General features: G+C 38.6%; 1 protein-coding gene across 1 annotated transcript in view; it reads left to right on the forward strand.

Moving 5' to 3' along the window:
• The window catches only part of LOC150084457 (cell adhesion molecule Dscam1-like), a 304207-nt gene that overhangs the window by 249437 nt on the left and 33660 nt on the right, over positions 1 to 21110 (forward strand). Inside the window, exons 13-20 of the mRNA XM_090375236.1 lie at positions 634 to 781; positions 7125 to 7273; positions 10742 to 10877; positions 14410 to 14573; positions 16827 to 16897; positions 17014 to 17263; positions 17902 to 17997; positions 18281 to 18460. Of these exons, the coding sequence (XP_090231362.1) occupies positions 634 to 781; positions 7125 to 7273; positions 10742 to 10877; positions 14410 to 14573; positions 16827 to 16897; positions 17014 to 17263; positions 17902 to 17997; positions 18281 to 18460 (1194 nt within the window). The remainder of the gene's footprint in view (positions 1 to 633; positions 782 to 7124; positions 7274 to 10741; positions 10878 to 14409; positions 14574 to 16826; positions 16898 to 17013; positions 17264 to 17901; positions 17998 to 18280; positions 18461 to 21110) is intronic.

Genomic DNA, 21110 nt, shown 5'->3' on the forward strand with positions numbered 1-21110 from the left:
AAAAAATTAACGGAAGTAATTTATTACTTTTTTAAAGAAAATGTAAGAGATCATTTTATGGGAAGCAACTTCGCATTACGAGCGAAGTCACAGCTAATTTCAGTATTTATGAATATTTAGAATGTCACCGGTTTTAAGAAATACACTTTTCCACGTGACAAGTTTCAAATTAGATTTATTGGAAAGTCAGGATAAAATTTTACACCCAATCAGTCTCGGTGCGTGAGACTTAAAGCGGCCATTTGTATGAATTTCTTATCGAATTCATTCCTTAATTCGGCCAGGGTTTGCGTTCTTTAAGAATATAAAGTACAAAGAGAATTGATTTTAAAAAGTTACAAACTGTAATTAGATTCTATTACCCCCAAAGACCTAATCGGCGTGTATCTTGCAAAACAAAGGTGTGCATATAGCTAGTAGAAGCAGGTGACAGTCATTTACAGTTATTTTAACTTTGGTACGATACAAATAATATTTGCGTGTAGCGACTCTCAAAACAATATTTTTTAACATCTACAGTACGTGCACAGACTTCGGACGTATCCTTTACTTGCACAGAAATTGCATTCTGATTAAATTAGACTGTGGAGAAGAGTTTTGTAAAGTGAACCAGTTTTAAACTTTGTCTTTTAGCTCCTCCCAGGTTTGAGAGCACGTTTTCTAGTCATACAGTCGCGAAAGGTCAGGATGCTCAGCTAAAATGTGAGGCCACTGGAGAGCCACCGATGATGGTAAAGTGGGAGAAGGATAAACAGATATTAGAGCCAGCTTCAGATCGGAGGTAATATTTTTATTCGTTTAATACTGTATATAAGCTTCAAAATTAATTTATAAGAAAGAGATTACACCAGAAACAAATGTCTAAATGAGTTTTAAAGTTAACAAAAAAGAATGAAATCACTTCCATTGATACACCACAGTTTAATTTGAGTGTTTTTAATAGATCACTTGATTTTAAAACTTTTTTGAAGTTTGTTAAAAATCTTTTCTTTAGATTTGGTTCTCTGCTGTCCATCACTCCCCTATTTTAAAATGCCACATGTTAAAAAAAAAACACAAACTTGAAATTTACCAGTCATTTGTTTTAGTAATATCAGCAAAATCAGCCAATCAACATATTCCGAAATGTTTTAATGAAATTTAAATAAAGAAATTTCTCAAATGGAGGATTTTGGAAAGGAAATGCAATGCTAGAATAGCAAGATGCAATTAATGCGCATAAATTAAAAACTCTGTTCTACCAATACCGAAATGAAGAAATATGCACATTATTTTTGAAATATCTGCATAATAAAATCACTTTAAGCAATTAACAAATCTTAAGACATCCAAAGTATTTTCTTCATTAAGCAGTTCCCTGAAAGTTAATGGTCTTCGAAATTGCAGAGATTTGTTTGTCCACACATCAGAAACCAATTAAGACATTCATAAAATTGATCATCAACTCCTACATCATGCATTTTATTGCCAAACTGGGAAACGGAGTCACACAGATAATTTAAGGCAATTATTTCTTCTTTATTCATACTTTTGGGTAATGATATCTAATATTAATTCATCTTCAACTATCTAATTGAAGTATTTTTTTAATATTTACAATGAGACGTAATTATTTTAAGATACCATTTTATGAGCGAGAATACTGAATATTTTGATAAAGCCTAGAGCGAATTTAACTTTTTCTCCTTCTGCCAGAGAAGGAGAGAATACAGATAGATGGAAGAGTAAAAAGCGTTGGCTAGGAATCAAATTATACCTCCCCATAACATTATGTAAAATTATTCGAACAGATTCGGTTTATCTACATTTCTTTGTGAATTTGGGTACTGACTCCAAATATGATTTTAGTTTTTGCATAGCATAGATGGTTTGCCCAGAAATGAGAGGAGGCAAATGTGCAAAAATACGATATCACCTTTTTAATAGCAGGTAAACAACAAGCTAAAAAATATAAACATTTCCAGAAAAAAAATCTTTAAAACCTACATTTGATTGTTTTGCCCTTCGTGTCTTTTGTGATCTTCTGGAACCAAAGGCTAGATATAGTCACTCACATGGCTTCATCCGACCTGCCTTAGTATCTAATCCCATTTGACTATGTCTTGAGAGTAACTCTCCCCCTGCTCTTCACTAGCATCGTCCAGATTTTTTTTTGAAAAAAGTACAGGTGACAGAGCAAGTAATAGAGCTTGATTGATATTCTTCACACAATTTTTCCGAAATTGCCAATGAACTTCTCACTTAGTTCTTTGTAATTCTTAGTCGTATTGCTAACAAGGCAAAATGATTGCCAGACATATCTTTAAGCATCAGTTATTTTGTCTTCCATTTCTTGTGAAGTCAACACCTTAACTTTTGGACCACTGAACCCTACCACCTTTCACTTCAGCATCGGATGAATTTGGAAACATAGACTCCATATTGCCTGAAGCTGCCACCTTGAGGATCCAATTCTTTAACAAATTGTTGAACAGTCTCAATTTGATATGTAGTGATGGAAAGAAGACTGTTTCTTGGTACTAAGGGATTGTTTACTACATGTGCGCACCAGTTCGCAACTCCCTTGAGTCAAGCCATTATCTTCTTCTATAGTACTGATATAGTATCTGCTGCTATCCTATCCCAGAGACAGAGAAAGCAATAGAACTTAGTGAAACTCACACACCCAGAAGAAATATAGCCATTTGACGTTTCCATAAACAGCTATATTTATAATTCATAGTTTGTCTTCTCCAACACAAGCTTCACATTTACTTAATTTTCTTTAATATGAACAGAGTGCACAACAGGAATTGAGCGGATGTATGTTCTCACTGTGAAGTAGCACAGCTTTCATACTTTTACTGGAACTGTATACGAAAACACGCTCCTTTGAATTGCAACTAATATCAATTTCTTCATAAAGACCAATCAAATGGAAAAGGTAGCACAGGGATTCTTTAGTGTAAAAATGTGCATAAATGATATAACCTTTTCTTTATGTGGAAGCCTTGCAGATAGTAGAGTCCAATCTTTTAAACGGAATATTAGGAACACTACAATAGATTTTGTTGGACTCGAGTCCCTCACTAAACCACCAAATTCTTAATGATTGGGGAAGTGTCGTCTTCACTTGAACAGGTATTTTGCGGTGTATTCCTAGTTATTGGGTTCACCAGATTTACCATCCAGTTCCGAAGATTCTTTTATATTCAAAGAAGATTCCTTTCTGCAAAAGTACCAGCCTTCATGATAGTTTGTGTCATCTCCATATTCGAGGTTCAGCAATAGGCATACACCTACAACTACAGAGAAACCACCTCTCTAATTGTTGTCCCGCAAGTACCACAAGAGAAATGAGGTATCCACAATTTGTTTTGATCACCCATAGGTATTCCAATATAGATTTTGTATGCACTACAAAATCTACTTTGTGCCACCAACTATGTTATGCTTCCGCTTAGAAGCTTTATAATATAAACAAACATAGCAGTACGAGCCTGACTTAACTGACACCATCGTTTAACAGTCAAAGAAAAATGCAAATAATGTATTATACGACTATTATGTGCTCTTATATATCATGGTATTGGTACATACTTATTTGATGCATATAAATGTCGCAAAAACTTAAAACCAATGACCGTTGGATAGAACGCAAAAAATGCATAAATATAGTTCAAAATTAAATATAAATATTTCTGTTGCATATTGTAATCTTCAAGTTTTTTTATCAATCACTCCAAATAAGTTGGTTGGTTGACTGAAATTGGTGCCGAGGCTACGAAGCGCCGGTATGACTATATTTCTACATGAAAAACATCGTAACTACTCTGGTATTTGCACAGGCAGACATTCGAAACAAACACGTCACAAAATGCCACCTGTGAATATATGATATTACAGACTTTGTAGCATGAATAATGTCAAAAATTATTACCATGTTTTATCTGTGTATGATACGCAGTTGTTTTTGTTCTTTTTTTAGAAAAACAAACCTTAAAACGAAAAAAATATACGTTTCGCAATGGCACAGATAGTTGTTAACCCACAAAATGGCAGCCGGTCATTTTCAGGATTAGCAACTACGTGTAATTTATACAGGAAATATCCTGGTTATTGTTTTCAGAAAACTTAAAAATAAACAAAAATCGAATAGTGAGAGTTTTTGTTTACAGTGCACTCTGTAATCTGATAACCTTCCATAAAGTATATTGATAAGTACATATAAATAAAGAAAATGTTTCTGAAAGATGACCACCTAAAACGTTATTAATCTGGCTCCCTCTTCGACCTGGATATCTTTATTAGCGCACGTCATATACGACTTAATACTATACAAATTCGCCCGTCCAACCTAATTTAGGCTTATAGTATGCTAATGACGCAAATATCATTACGTTCGACACCTTATGGTGTCTTAGCGTCCTCGGACGGCTGAGGTCCCAGGAAATCTCTACAACTGCATTGCCAGCAAACGTTATTAATCTGGCTCCCTCTTCGACCTGGATATCTTTATTAGCGCACGTCATATACGACTTAATACTATACAAATTCGCCCGTCCAACCTAATTTAGGCTTATAGTATGCTAATGACGCAAATATCATTAAGTTCGACACCTTATGGTGTCTTAGCGTCCTCGGACGGCTGAGCTCCCAGGAAATCTCTACAACTGCATTGCCAGCTATCTCAGTGACAGGAGCATTGTGGTTCAGACTCCCTTCTCCAGTGTGGAACGTCGTGTCCACCGAGGTTGCCCTCAGGGCTCTGTCCTGGGCCCCCTTTTCTGGAACTCTGTTCAGCTCTTCAACATAAAGGAAGAGTAACTATTGACCATAAATCGTAAGAGCCTTTCCTGTTGCTGACTTAGGCGATGTCCAGACCTTGGCATATGCTAATGATCTCTCTCCCTGATCCTGGCAGGGAACTACAGGGCTCAACTTGAAGTATCTGCCAACAGAGCTCTTACCACCCTGCAAGAGTGGGTTCGGAAAAACCATCTGAGCATCTCATCCACAAAAACCCAATCCATTCTCCTGAAGGGCTATCTTGATCCGCGGAGGCCGCCTCGAATCAAGAAACTGAAACTCCTTGGCATTATCATCGACAGCAAACTAACATTTCTCCCACATCTCAACTATCTACAGAAGAAAATAAGAAATTACATTGCACTGGTTGCCAGGGTGACCCGCCGAGATTGGGGGCTCAAAAAACGCACTCTAGCCTTACTGTATAAAGCCATATTCATACCAGCTATCACCTACAATTCTAGCATATAATTCACCAAAGCCTCCACTGTGGTAGGACGAAGAAAGCTGAACATCATTCAACGGCCAATTCTCCTTACGATAACCAGAGCATGTTGCACCTCCAGCACGCATGCTCTACAGGTCCTCGCCGGTGTACTGCTCCTAGACCCTGAGGTGGCCCATGTGGGGATGCTGTATCAGCTCAGCAGAGGAAAGTCTACCACCTTTATTGATTTTACCACGGATGCTGCTAACACCTATTCCAGTGAAAAAAGCAGACTCCTAACTTACTTACAACAGACCTGGCAATCTAGATGGTTTGAATCCACCAAAGGGGCCATCACCCGCAAGTTTATACCGGACATATGCAAAGTATATCCCAAATCACCATCCTGGTTCTCCCCAGGCCTTCTAACCATGTACTTCCTAACAGGGCATGGTGCCTTTCACAGCAAACTGAACCTTCTTGGACTTTCCGACAGCCCCCTTTGCACCTGTGGTGCCCAGGAAACCTGGGACCACTTGATGCATGACTGCCTACTATATGATGACCTCAGATCTTCTCTCATCACACAAATTCATTTCATCCCGAGAGATCAGGAGCAACATCTCCTGCAAGACAACCATACCTATACAGCCTTTTCGAACTTTGCTCAGGGCCTCTTCACGAGGCGGAAAACTCTACCACAGCCACAGAATCAGACCCAACCAGACAATGAAATGGCCTAATCAGCCATGTGTCAAGACCACTACTTGCTTTGGCATACTGCAATTCCCGTGAAGACTTTCAACCTGCACAATAATTGTGCCTTTACAATGCAGTCTCAACATCACCTCTATCCAATATGACTGCCGCTCCGGCTTCCCCTCCCATCAAGTTGACTCACCACTGAAATGACTCCACTATCTGGACGGGACTTCTTTGTCCCAGGATTGACACTACTCGGATTCGATCCTCTCGGATTGAGTCTACCAAATATATCTTCATGCAGCTCACTACTGAAATGACTTCACCACCTGGACGGGACCTGTCTGTCCCAGGATTGCACTACCCGAATTTTACCTTCTCGGACTGGACTCTGCCAACTATGACTTCACGCAGCATTGCTGCCAATGCCACGTGGCGATCCTGAACCCGTGCTCCCTTGCACGGCCCTGTTTCTCCCCTGTCCTGGTGGAGAGAAGGTGAAGGTTCCCTTGTCTCCTCCTCGCCGCCCCCTCTTTCCTTCTGGTGTGGCATGGGCCTGCCTCACTGATTTTGGGGTCATCTACTCTATCGACCCTATACTTCTGTCTCTCACCCCCCAGCCTTTAGTCTCCCCTTCCCCTCTAGCTTTCCAACTAGCGTTCATCCTATGTCAAAATTATCCTAGCCCTACACCCAAAATTGTTAATTCCACACTGTATAACTTAAAACTCCTTTGGCGTGACCCAACTCTAGCGCACCCCCCCCCCTTTTTTTTTTTGGTCCTAGCCACTGAAATCCCAGGAAATGAGGTGGCAGGAACTGCCAGAGTACTTATTGAAAAATACTGGTGTACTGGCTTGCCTCCACGGGGCTAAGTGTGGGCAACGTTGGGCCTCAGTAGGGGTCCAGCGGCTAAATGGCCAGATGAACAACGGTACACGACACTACACCCAACAACATCCATACACTTTTAAATCTCTGGCCTTTACAGTGTTCTGTAACACACGACAATGTAGAGACTACAGGGAGATGGGGGGGGGGGAAACTCCCTGGTGCCGTTAGACCCTAAACACACTTTACTTTAACTCTAAAGATGAAATGGTACTTGTTCTGTATATTATTAAGATATCTAATTAAGTTCTGTTTATATTTATTTAGGGAACAAAATTTGCACTGACCGGTATCTGATTAATATCTCTGTTTACAGATACAGTGTCAAAGAAGAGATGAGTGCAAGTGGGGTGATTTCTGTGTTGACCATATCTGTTTCGGGAAGGGCAGACTCGGCTCTTTATACCTGTTTAATGTCAAACCAGTTCGGATCCGATGAAACCAACATACAGCTTGTAATACAAGGTAATTAAAAATGACCTCTAATAGTACGAGGGGTGATCAAAAAATAGTAAGATAGATTAAATTAAAAATATAAAACTTTATTTTATTGAACTTCTGATGGTTATATCTTCTCTATATAATCCTCGTATATACTGAGTGATCACTGAATTATGACTACCTCTATGAAAACAGAATGACACCCGTTGAATGAGGTACGAAAGTGCAGAGTTAGTCGATCTACGTAGCACAGATAAGGTTGCAGTGGTTCAGTAGGTAGTAAAATTCGGATGGATAAAAGGAAGGATTTATTGGACTTTGATAAAGGACAGATTGTGGGAGCTCGACAACCTGGTGCCTCGATTTCCCAAACGGCTGAACTGGTGGGGTGTTCGACAGCCGCCGTAGTTAAAGTGTACCAGGACTGACGTCAAAATGTTCAAACAACGACCCGACCGCAAAACTGCAAAGGACAGCGAAAGGTTGATGTTAGAGGTGAGCGCCGGGTCCGACGACTCGTACAGGAGAAGCACTGTTGAAGAGTTGCCTACCCAATACAACATCGGCCAACGCGGAACAATATCTAGCATGACTATGCGTCGCATGTATGGGATATACCAGCAGACGACCCCTACGGCATCCTCTCCTAACCAAGGTTCATCTGCGTAAAAGACTCGCCTGGTGCAAAGAGCATGCAAGTTGGACGTTAGAAGACTGGAAGAAGGTGTGCTGGTCTGATGAGTCACGTTATTTACTCCACACAGTGGATGGCCGTGTACAAATTTGGCGTCAACAACATGAGGCTCTTGATCCATCATGCATGGTATTACAAGTGCAGGCCAGTGGAGGCGCTTGCATGGTGTGAGGCATGTTTCACTGGCAGGAACTTGGATCCCTGGTGTGGAACAACGTATCAGTGGTCTCCGCTATCGGCAACTGCTTGCTGACTGTGTACACCCCGCTATGTTATACTTTTTCCCTAATGGCGACGGCGTCTTTCTAGATGACAATGCGCCGAGCCATCGGCCACTTTTTGTGCAGGAATGGCTTGAGGAACACAGTTCTGACTTCTAGCATATTAGAACTGTGTTCTGTGGCCTCCGAACTTCATCCGATATCAATCCAATAGAGCACTTGTGAGGCACTATGGAAGGCATATCAGGCGTCTAGATACACCAATCACCTCCATTGATGACCGCATTACACACAGCTTGGTTGGCCATACCTCCCGACATCTTGTTGAAACAATGTCATGTCGGATAGCTGTTGTACTGAGGGCAAAAGGAGGACCTACGAAGTATTAGGTAGGTGGTCATAATTCAGTGATCACTTAGTGTATTTCATACAATTGTCTCATCACTCCATATATTTTCGAAATACTTCAGAGAAACCATTATTTGAGACGCTTTAAAATGCCCCGAGTGACGTTTTTAACTGTTTCCAAGGAAAACTACGACCCTGCACCCTTTACTTTGGAGCCAGAAAAAAAAAGTCATACGGGACAAATTCGTAACTATTGGGAAGTATATATACTGTATAGGTTGTCTGTGCGGTGTCTAAGGTTACATTGAATACCGTAATTCAGCTGTACATAACAGCAAACACTCTGCCGAGGCCAGTTTTGCGAACGGTCTTGGATTTGTGAGAGTGGGTTTACTTTATGCTGTGCTGAAGTCTGGTCACTTAGCTATCAGGAGGTAGGGATCATAAAGAAGACTTCTCTTGTACCCACTTCTACCGTGAGGTGGCGGGCCAGTATGTACTACTCTGAGGGAGCGGTCTTCCCTCTAGTCGAGGTGATGAGTGAAGTAGAGTGTACAAGAACGGGGTAGGAGAGAAAATGAGACGATTGGAAGGAGAAAGAGTTAAAGGATGGCGGCAACCGTCAGAGAAGAGGAAAGGTTAAGAAAGGACAGAGAAGAGGAAAGGTGGTCGAGCTTTCGCTAAGCAGCCATGGCGGCAGCCCACATCGTCGTTCATCCCACCTTGAGGACGAAAGGTCTTGTGCAGAGAAAAAAAAAATATCCCAATCCCACAGTTTGCGGGAGTCTGTAGTTATCCTATCCGAATTACAGGTTGAGGAGTGGTCCTACAGCCAGGAGGGGAGTTTGCTTGGTCCGCCTGCGAAATATATGTCCTGGATATAGTTTCTTATTAGAGAGCCATGGTTCGACCTGACTTATTTGGTTTACCACATGCGTTGATGCCTTGAGCCGAAGTTCGTGTCTAGTTCAGCATTTACATTGGTGGAGAAGCTAAGAATGATGATCTACTCTACTTGATATAGTAAGCGAGTCCACCAAGGGAAAAATGGAGATCAAGTGAGAATTTACCCGTCATGACCATCAGGGAAACGATGGGTATATACCCACCCATGTCTGTCTTACAGGGACGTCATAGTTGGAGGAGAATAATTCGTTGAGACTGTTGCAACTGCCTATCTCGCCCAACCTGTGTGCCCAGTCACTCGCCCACAAGTAATTATGGCAATGAAGACCCTCTGGTAAAGAACTTTCAGGTTTCTTTAGGCCCAAATATATTCTTGTGGGACTAGATATTATAACCATGGTTGCCACTCGTCCGTCCTGAAAATTTCCAATGATTTTTTTAAAATAAATACGAAGACACTAATTTTTCTATTACTGAAAATCGGCGATCGGGGACTACTTCTCGTTTAAAACTGTGCAAAAAGTTATTTAAAAAATGTTGGATCCCCAGCTTGTTTATCTGTAATGTGTTCTTTCATATAATAAAAAAATATATTTTATTGAGAAACAAATTGTAAAATAAATATTATGTAAAAAAGGTTAAATTCACTTTTCTGCTTTAAATATGCTTATTTATTTTAAATAACACAATTGAAAGAAATACATGTTGATTATATTTATAATCAAAATGCAATTGTAATGGTTATACATACTCCATGTCGCTTTTGAGAGTGAGGAAAAACTTCATTTATTCAAGTTGATGATAATGGCGAAAACTGGTTGGATATTTTTCAGTCTTGGCGAGTTTGCTGAGAGTGGCATCCATTATCATAACCAGAGAGAAGTTGGGGAACTCGTTTTTTTGGGCTCGCTCAAGTAGAGTTTCCTCAAAAACAGGCAGTGCCCACCTTTGGTGGGCACTGCCTGTTTTTGAGGAAACTCTACCGTGGTGCAGTAAGCCTTTCGAGCGTTTCAAAATCAGATCTTTTCTGACTCAATTTCTTTAGCATTGCACTGTAGTATTATCCAGAAATAATACAGTGCTTTTCGATGGTATAAGTGCAAATAATGCCTTTCATCTGGAAAATGGAGATGCTCATACTCTTTGCTAACAGCCTTCATTGAGCTATTCTTACAGGTGGATTTCGTTTATTAACCGCTTTTGTCGTCTAAATACACCAATCTGTGTGTAGCGGATTCCTCATAGGCCTAATTATATTTTTTTCAATAGGACACGGAATTTCACGTTCATTTTAATATATCAATTAAATTTTTCTCTTCCTAGAATCACCAGCACCACCGACAGATATTTTAGTCCAAGAAAAGACTAGCCGCTCAGTTACCTTGGGATGGAGCTCTTCATACAGTGGAAACAGCCCAATCACTATGTTCAGAGTGCAGTACAAAAACAGTACAGGCAAGTCTCATTCTGCCTGCTATATTTCACAGAAACGTTCTATTTGTTCACGTGTAAGAAACGAACCTTTTTAGTAAGCACATTAATATCCAAAACAAAATTTATATATTAAATACATAATTCCATAACTCGTTAAAATAAATATCGCGGTGCACGCAGAAAGAACAGTAGTGGATAAAATGTTTACATAAAAAACAAGAAATCATCAAAAACACTGAAATCGATCCAAAACAAATGGAATAAAACTGCTACTGATGACTTTGATATACTGTTTAATAAGACCTTGAAAAATTATAGCCGTTACACAGATTCCTATATGCTTTTCTAGGGTGAGAACTGTTTAGGGTTCTTCCATTGCCTTGTGTCCATAGCCATTGCCTCAGAGTATCTCGCATCCCTCAGAATATCAACTTTTCGGGTCCCTGAAAATTCAAATGAGGGACCAGCACTACGAGAACGACAAGCCAGTCCAAGTTGTACGTAGCTGGTTGTGATGCGTAACAAAAGAATTGTACGTCAGTGGAATTCTAAGTGGGAAGCATTCAAGGAATTAATCGTGGAAGCTACTAGACTTTATATACCGATTAAGAAATATCGTTCAAGGTTTAGGCCTAAATGGTTATCAAATGAACTAATGAGACTCGTGACAGAGAAGAAAAATGCATGGGATGCATATAAATTATCAGGTGACGCAGAAGCCTGTGGCAGATATAAGCTAGTCTGTAATCAGGTCACAAAGGAGGTTCGGCAGGCGAAGGCGGATTACGATAAATCTTTGGCAAAGGATGCTAAGAAAAACAGCAAGGATTTCTTTACTTATATAAACTCTAAAAGGAAGGGGATGAATATGATTGGTCCACTTGACATCGATGGTTCGACTGTTGATGATCCTGCTCAGATAGCAAACAAACTGAATGAGTATTTTGCATCTACATTCACACGTGAGGAATTATTACAGTTTGAAAATGGAAGAAGGTTATCAAATTGTAGCAGTGTGCTTAATGATTTTGTAATAACTGAGAGCAAAGTGGAGGAGAAATTGTTGAAGTTAAACATAAGAAAGGCACCTGGGGTGGATGGGATCTATCCAGTTATTTTAAAGGAGGCGGCAAAGCAACTAAGCAAACCCTTAGCCATAATTATGAGAGCATCCTTGGACTCAGGGGAGGTTCCCACGGACTGGAGATGTGCAAATGTGTCCCCAATTCACAAAGGTGGATCGAAGGGTGACACGAGTAATTACAGACCAGTTAGTTTAACTTCTGTTCCGGGTAAAATAATGGAGTCACTGGTTAAAGATGCATTGCAGGATCATCTAGACAAGACTGCAGCAATAATTCAAACACAGCATGGGTTTGTTAAGGGAAAGTCTTGTCTGACAAATTTGATTGGTTATTATGATGTGGTCACAAAGGAACTGGATGCGAAAAATAATTTTGATATCATATACTTGGATTTCAGGAAAGCTTTTGACACTGTTGCGCATGGAAGACTACTGTACAAATTGGAGCAGAATGGTATTAAGGGTAAGTTGCTACAATGGATAAAAGGATGGTTAAGTGGGAGAAGACAGAGGGTGGTAATCAATGGGTGCTGCTCTTCATGGACTAATGTTATTAGTGGAGTCCCACAGGGTTCGGTGTTGGGTCCACTGTTGTTTTGTGTATTTATCAATGATATTGATGAAGGTATATCAGGCTTAATGTCGAAGTTTGCAGATGACACAAAGGTTGGCAGGGTTGTTAATGACAGTAATGGCAGTGTGCTACTGCAACAGGATCTAGATAATTTGGGCAGATGGGCTAAGAAGTGGCAACTGAAGTTCAACCTTGACAAATGCAAAGTACTGCATATGGGTAGAAGTAACCCCAGAGAAACGTACCAACTGTGTGGTACTACACTTAAGGTGGTAGAAAATGAAAAAGACCTGGGAGTAATTGTGCAGTCAGATATGAAGTTTTCTGAGCAATGCAGACAGGCTGCTAGGGCAGGTCATGGGGTTTTGTCAATGATATATAGGAATTTTGCTAGCAGGGAAAAGGAGGTGATTGTCCCTCTGTATAAGGCAATGGTCAGGCCACGCCTTGAGTACTGCGTACAGGTCTGGAGGCCTCATTTTAGGAAGGATGTAGATTTGCTTGAGCGTGTACAGAGAAGAGCAACACGATTGGTGAGGGGAATGAAGGGATTCTCTTACCAAGAGAGGCTTAAGTTCTGCAAATTGCAGTGGCTGGAGACTAGGCACCTGCGCGGTGATCTGATTGAGGTCTATAAGGCCTTGAATGGGTTGAGCACGCTGAATTCTGATGGGATCCTTCCACTTGTTCAGATTACGAACCTACGGGGACATAAGTTCAAATTAAGAAAGGACAGATGTAGAATAGATGTGCGGAAATTTGCCTTTAGCCAGCGGGTGGTTAATTGCTGGAACAAACTTCCATCTGTCGTTGTGGAAGTTGATAGGTTAAATAAATTTAAGGAGGAACTGGACAGGCATTTGGAGGGAATGGCGTGATGATTTTTTTTTTTTTTTTTTTTTTGGCTGATGCTGCATAAGCTCCTACACTTGCTTTCTTGCATCATGTGCCACTACTACTACTACTACTACTACTATTTCAATTTGGGTTACCACTGTTAGAAATGCGTGAATCATTCTAGTCATTTTGTAGAGAAGTAATGGGACATGTCTAGTTTCTATGGAAAAAATATGCTTTAATATATATAGGCCTGTTTTTGTGTTGCTGTACAATGTGCTAATGATTTTTGACAACACTCTATCGTGGCACAGTTGATAGAATCACCGTTCTCCCAACACCGAGTGGGAAAGACCTGAGGAATTCTTATGGGTTTTTTCACACCATGGCTGAGTTATTCGGTCTCAGGCGAGATGGCTTTTTTCTCCCAGAAACTCTAGCAAACAGACCACAGAAAACTTACAGAAATTTTATTACGCACAGCCCAATATATTCAAATTTGCTGATGCCCCTAAAACCCTATAACAATCAATCAATCAACTTTACAATATACATAACACAGAGGAACAGTGCCACAGATTTATAAAATAATTCGTACGATGAAAAATAAGCACACGTATTACTGAACGTTCATTCTGTTATTTAAAATTAGTTCCGTTAAATGGCGAATAAACATTCTCTTGATTATAGGAGAATTGCATTTTCCTGTAATCATATATTTAAATGATGCCTTTTCTTCTCAGAGAATACCATCAAGAAATAAACTGTTCCAACACGCCTTTCTCAAACTACTGACGTCATGTCGTAAGAGGGGGATCTCTAAACTAACGTCTACCGTTCTGAGTCTATTATCATCCAGTAGCTTTCCACTCACACGCTTTTAATTAATCCGTACTTAAGCTTATTGTTAAAATGTTATTCTGTAGTTCTCTGTTTCTCCCCTTATTTCTGTTTAGGACATGTTGCTTTAAGCACATCTTTGCGATGCATTTATGCTCTTTATTTTAATTAGTACTTGTACATTTCTGTTAAATAACCGAGGCTCATATCTGTTCCAGCCAGTTGGGAAGAAGACATGTCGGACGCCATTATATCGGGCTCTGAAACATCGGCAATCATCCGTGGCTTATTTCCTTCCAGCAGTTACCATTTCAGGGTGGTGGCATACAACGCACTGGGCGAAAGCGAACCTAGCGATTCTCTGACTACTACAACCGATGAAGAAGGTACTATCTCTGTTAAATTAATCTCTCTCTCTTAAGAGACACTCTTAACACGCACATTTCTTAAGTGAATACCTTAGTTATATAAAATATAAGAATGCGTAATTTTACTGGCATCAGAATTCTGAAGTTTGATGTTAACTAATTTGTTTTTAAATTAAAGCTCTATTGTTGGTGTAAATTATCTCTTCAAACAGTTAATGGAATACAAAGCACGCTAACACCACTGTAATTAGCTCTGCGTTGGGAAGCACGGGACTAACAAATCATGTTCAGTGGAAGTCACTTGTGAAAAATTCCTTTGATAAAAGAAATGCAGCAAATAATAGGTTGGTGCAGTTTCCTCTGCTTCTAAAATTAGCAGCTGCAATTCCTCTGAAACAGGTAAAAGGAATAGAAAGAACCTTTGGTATTTCTGGTTATATATACTTTTTTTTTCGATGGGGCTTTCCAATCAAAGAAGTCACATGTGGCTGCACTTCACCAATGAAGTAATTTACAAAAGGAGGTTGGAAAAACAACGTGCAATGTCAAACATTACGCTAGAGAGAGACACACAAAAGCAAGTGTTATGATGGGCATAGTGTACCTTTATAAAAGTCTGATTGGGTTCTTTGAAATCGTTCCAATTCCATTAACTTATCCGTGTTGTGCCGTGTTCATTGACAATGAACCAAGTGAATTGCTATTGTTCATGACAATTAAGTATCATGATCCTGAACATGGCGTACTAACCATTTATTCTTTTTAGTAATAAATACTGCTCTCCAAAGTAGTTTTTGGAACGGAAAGTGATACGCAAGAAGGCATTCGTATAATGTACAATTTGCCTTTAAAAGGAAACAAAGCAAGTGTCTTCTGCAGTAAGATTTATTGGCGCACAGGAGGAACAAACATTTAATAGTGGATACATATGATACAGAATGAAGGATTTATTAGAAGTGATGGATCCAAATTCATTAGACAGAACGCATACATCTACTCATAATTCATAATATCCACTCTAGATTATGCATCAGTTATCTACAACTGTCATCTCTCAACAATAGTTGAAGTTATCGTAAAGCAGAATCATAAAATTCCTTGGTTATTAGGACACAGCACGCCGAAGGCTATGCAGGCATGCGAGATGTCTTCAACTTTAACTCCAACAGAAACGGAAAAAGTACATTTCGACTTTCTCCGCAAACTTATCAACGTTAATATGGGTTGCCAACCACTGACAGAAGGTGTCAACCTTAAAATTCTTAAGTGTTACTTCTATTCAATCACTGATTTATTTTAAATTCTAAAATTGCGCCATGAAAGCATTCGATAATGAATATCATCTTTCATAACGATAACTGTCTTAAGACTGATAACCTTTTAAGTACATTGGCAAGACACTTGGTTGAACTACGACATCTCAATGTCGCGTGGAATTAACCAACCTTATATGCATCATTATTACCATAAACCAATAGTTTTATCGAATAACAGACTTTCCTCCAACAGATTCAACGCCAGCAGACCCAAGACAGTTATGGCTGAGAAACACAATCGTCTTTGTTAAAAGCTTCGATGGTGCAGTTTTACAATTTTAAATCGGTAATTTGATAGAAGTAACATGTGCCGTGCCCTCCCCCTCAGAAGGTTCTTTCAGCGGTTTAATGCTTTTCATTTTGGCATCAGTGATTGTTCACTGCTTGGTCGGGATAACTGATGAACAAAATATGGACAACACACAGTCCTCAACTTGCCGGAATCGAACCCTTTTTGGTTTCTTCGCGGATGGCATATTACTTAGGAAGATAGGTGCTTCGAAGTGTACTTCAGTGTGTGAGTGTGTCTAATAAGATAATCCTATCAAGTAATACAGTATTATTTAAGTAGATTTATATATTACAAATCTGTAAAATTTAGCTTGAGATCGAATGAATTATGCAACGGCATTCCAGGGGTTTATGCCAGGTCTCACTAATTAACGATTTAGGAATGTTACACATTAGTTGCTATGTACATATTAATCTAAGAACTAGTATAATAATCCCATTCTTCTTATAATATGCATAACACAGATTATATGCATAATTGCAGATTTTTAAACTTTTAGAGAATTTCGAATTATGGAACGCGCCTGTTTCTGGAATAAACTTTTAAAGTTTGGTCTTTGATTATTCGCTGAACATTTTACCCGTTCTACACTAAATTTTTAAATGGAAAATTCAAAAATTAATATCGATCAGTCACTAAAATATTTGACGCCCTTGTTTTTAGTTCCAGGAGGACCACCTCTTGATGTGAAGGTACAAGCTACTGGCTCACAGTCTCTGAAAGTTACGTGGAAGGTAATCTTAACTCAATAATGCATAACGAAGTTATCCATTAAACACTTGGCGAGTTGTTTTAATTAATTAAGCCGATAACAATCCATATATCGACCTTACTTGAAAATTTCTTCCAGGCTCCCAGGAAAACACTTCAATACGGAACAATCCAAGGATACTATATCGGCTACAAGATTGCCGGATCCGAAGAACCCTATCAGTATAAAAATATCGAAGCTACAGACGGTTTGAACGACGAAGATGATGAGATGAGCTACTTAACAAACCTTAGAAGACTTACGAAGTATGTGGTGATTGTACAGGCATATAACAACATGGGAGCTGGACCACGATCTGACGAAGTGTTTGCTCAAACACTTGAAGCGGGTAAGCCAACTCTGTAAACTTTTGTTAAATATTACATCAATGTTAGCTCATACACGAGGCATGCTGTTTAATGATTTGCAGTAGACAGAGATTAATGACAGTTTCATACGCAATTAAATGAACAATAGGCCTATTGCGCAAGCTCAAGTTATGGTATCGTTAGTTGACAAAACTGTTTGACAGGGACACAAAGCCATCCTGACAGTGATCAAACAATTGCTTTTAGGATGCTTTGTAAGAGCACTTTGATGCTGCCAAACATTTGAATTCAGAATATACTAAAATCAGTTTTCAAAGAGGGAACTTTGGGTAGGTTTAAATTGTTCTACATAGTGTACAATTTAACAAACTGTTCTTTAATACATCTTGCCGTATAGAAATGGTATTAGTTCAAATGCTTTTTGTCAAGAAATCCGTGTTTTAATTATATCAGGAATTATTATAGATTGAGGGAGAACAGTCTAAAAATATATATTTTTGGAACTGTCTTTAAAATTACTTGGTATTTAGATTGTGACCGATTTTCTTTATCTTCTGCAAGTTGTATTATTCGCTAAGAAAGCCAGGATAAATACACTTGCACAAATAATAAAACAAAATTTATTTAAAACTGATTATGTATAATTTTCTTTTTTCAGCGCCACCTACATCGCCCGTGTTAGCTCCAACTTCTACTACATCTTCCTCAATAACTGTACAGTGGGAGCGGCATCAGGATGACCCCGCAATAAAAGGTAGTGTAAGATGGTTTACATTTTCCATTTCGCTTAGTGTATGTAACAATACGAAAAAAAAAAAAAAATCTACCAACCTAACATCGAAAGCATCTAATTTTCTAATACAGCAGTGTCAGAAAAATATTTCAGACTATTTTGAATGAATAATAATGACGAATAACTCTGATTTTTATTCTTCTAATTTCCATTTAAAATTAAATTATAATTCAACTAGATCTTATATTCTTAACAGAAAATAAATGCTAGAAAAATTAAGTATTTTTATGGTTATTTCTTTCAGAATATATTATCTACTATAAAGCTGAAGATGGAGAGTGGCAACAAAAGAAGCTCTCTACGACAACAGATCATTTCACCCTTGAAAACCTAAGATGCGGAACGCGTTACAGGCTCTACATGACGGCTTCGAACAGTCTTGGTACTGGAGAACCGAGTGATCCCATTTCAGTTCGCACTAAAGGTGCAGGTAATGGCACACCATAAAGAAATATACTCTAGCCACAACTAATCATTACAGTATGATGACTGTAATAACGCTATTTTCATTAATTTGGGCCGTTCTTTTCTTAACAATTTTCATTTAATAATAGCAGAAAACACTTGTATTTAATAAAAACAAAAGTCGCCTGTTCAATTTGTTTTGCAGCGCGAGAGTGTTTTTTAAGCATCCATTTTGGTTGTAGCTCGCGTTCTCTTTTATTGCCAAACGTTTTAGAAATGAAGATAACACGCTGTTTAATATGGGGAGATAACGGTTAAAGTTAGTGAAGTCCATACTCCTCGCGCTCGATAATCAAATCGACTTTAAACTTACAGCATTGGATTGTGCTGCCATCTATGAGTAGAATAGCTAAATTGTAAAATCCAATTTCCATTTGAACAATGTTTTATTTTTGAGGGGCTATTATTATTTATTGTAAACGAATTCTCTTGATAAATAAAATTGTATTGTATTGTATTATTATTAATGATAATAATAATTATTATTATTAATTATTATCATTAATTATTATTATTAATTATTATTATTATTAATTATTATTATTAATTATTATTAAAATATGCTTTATTAAGTATTAGTTCACCCCGTGAAAAGCCTGCTGATTAGAGGGATGTACACGAACAACAGATCAAATAACAAAAAGTCACACATTACATAAAGTACGCACAAAGACATTAAATTACAAAAGTATACAGAACATCAATAATATATAACAATTAACATACGCATAGTGCCAGGACCACTGTTGGTACTATTATGCAGTGTTTTTTATAATAAAATAGACTATATACAATTTGTTACTGTTCTTTGTTCTCTTTAGAATTGTGTGAACAGCAGAGCAGACAGAGCACGGTGCTCGTTAGGCTTATAGGGAGGGAGGGTTTACAGTAGATTTCTTCAAGTATCCGTCATCTGTAAGACCTATCATCGACAAAGCTACCGGAGTTTATTTCAAGGATGTTGAAGAACTGTAGACTTGAAAGCATATTCTTTAGACCTGAGAGGTTTGTGAGTAGCATTCTGAGAGGGCAGTACCATTTTGATTATTCAGCCTCTCCTCTTTGAAAGGACAGTACCTGCCAAAAATGTGTTTAGCTCACTGCAAAGTCCCCATTACCCATTTTAAGAAGTCGAGGATTTCTCTTGCTGTTTTTCTGATTTTAAGGCAAAAAAATAACACACACTGTTTAATACACTCTGATTTCATCCTGAAATACGAAAAGATGCAAAAACAGATCTTTTCGTTATCGGCTGACTATAACAGATTGCCTTAAGCGAGTAAAAAGATCACTATGTGGATGCACGGCTCGGACATGCTTTGTGGCCTCAACATTCAACAACAAGCATAATTCAAATACTCTCTGAGTAGACCTTGTATTTTCAACACATTGTACTATCAATAACCAACATGAAATTACGTTAATGAAGTAGTTGGATGCTGTTAGAATATTCAATTCAATGTAGATCTGCATTATGAATTCACTGGTTATTAAACCTCTAAGCTAAATGTAAACCCTTAATAATAAACGAATTTCACAAATGCACATTACTGATATAACATACGATTAAATTAAGTTTCATAACACATCAGGTGTGCCGACACTTTCGGTCAAATCAATACTGTTTGGTTTTATGGGTTATCCAGATTGGGGTCTAGAGTATGATTGATATTGTACGATATTTTTAAAAAGAGATTCCACTATATGCTGCCCGCCATCCATTTCTGTAGACTATTAGGAAGAAAAATACAGTTGAATGGCTTTAGCAAGAAGAAATATAAACATTTATTTAACTCATCTCTTCATTCATTATCCATCCACTGTTTAGATCAATTAAGTCAACTACCTCCATTTAATTGACTTGCCAGGCTTTCTTCCTCTTCGACTAACTTTCAGTCCCATCCAGCGTTATGCATTTGTTCTCACCATCTTTTTCTCGGTTTCTTTTCCTGAATTCTCTTTTAAAAGGTTTTCTTAAGGGACGTTTTCATATATCCGTACCATTTTAACCTTGTACCAGTTATTTTGTTTATGTTTTCATCACCGAGTCTGATGGTACCATTTTCAATTCTATTTTTCCTGATCTTTACTCCCTTCTATGCAGAGCTTAGTGTCTTGTGGGAGATATCAATTCCTGACATGCTTCTCTGTTTGCTCTATTGAATGCCTTTTGAATATCCAAGAACACCACGTATAATTCGATTTTTTTTTTTGATTTGGTAGTTGTTGGCGCATCGGCTTCTGTGGCCATATTGCACCTCCCAAGGTTTTTGCAGTACTTTGATCCAAGCCCGAGGCGGGAATCGAACCCGCGACCTTTGGGTTGCCGGGCAGGTACTTTACCCACTCGGCTAGCCCGGTCGGCCCGTATAATTCATTTCCATACATCTTCTCAGACTCTTCATGAGTTTCCTTTGTCAAGCTAAGGTCAATTGTTCATCTTTTTCTCCTAAAACCAAATTTTTCTTCTACCTCCTTTGGCATTACAGCTTCTAAACTTCTTACAGCTACCTTCAAGCAGTGGCATAAAAAATAATTCTTCTATACTTTGACATCTCCCTCTTCAACCTCTCTTTGAATTTCGACAAATTTGGCCAAGTCGTTCAGTA

Source organism: Mastigoproctus giganteus, chromosome 6 (assembly GCF_048544385.1).
Source record: "Mastigoproctus giganteus isolate SK-2022 chromosome 6, ASM4854438v1, whole genome shotgun sequence".
Lineage (NCBI taxonomy): Eukaryota > Metazoa > Arthropoda > Arachnida > Uropygi > Thelyphonidae > Mastigoproctus > Mastigoproctus giganteus.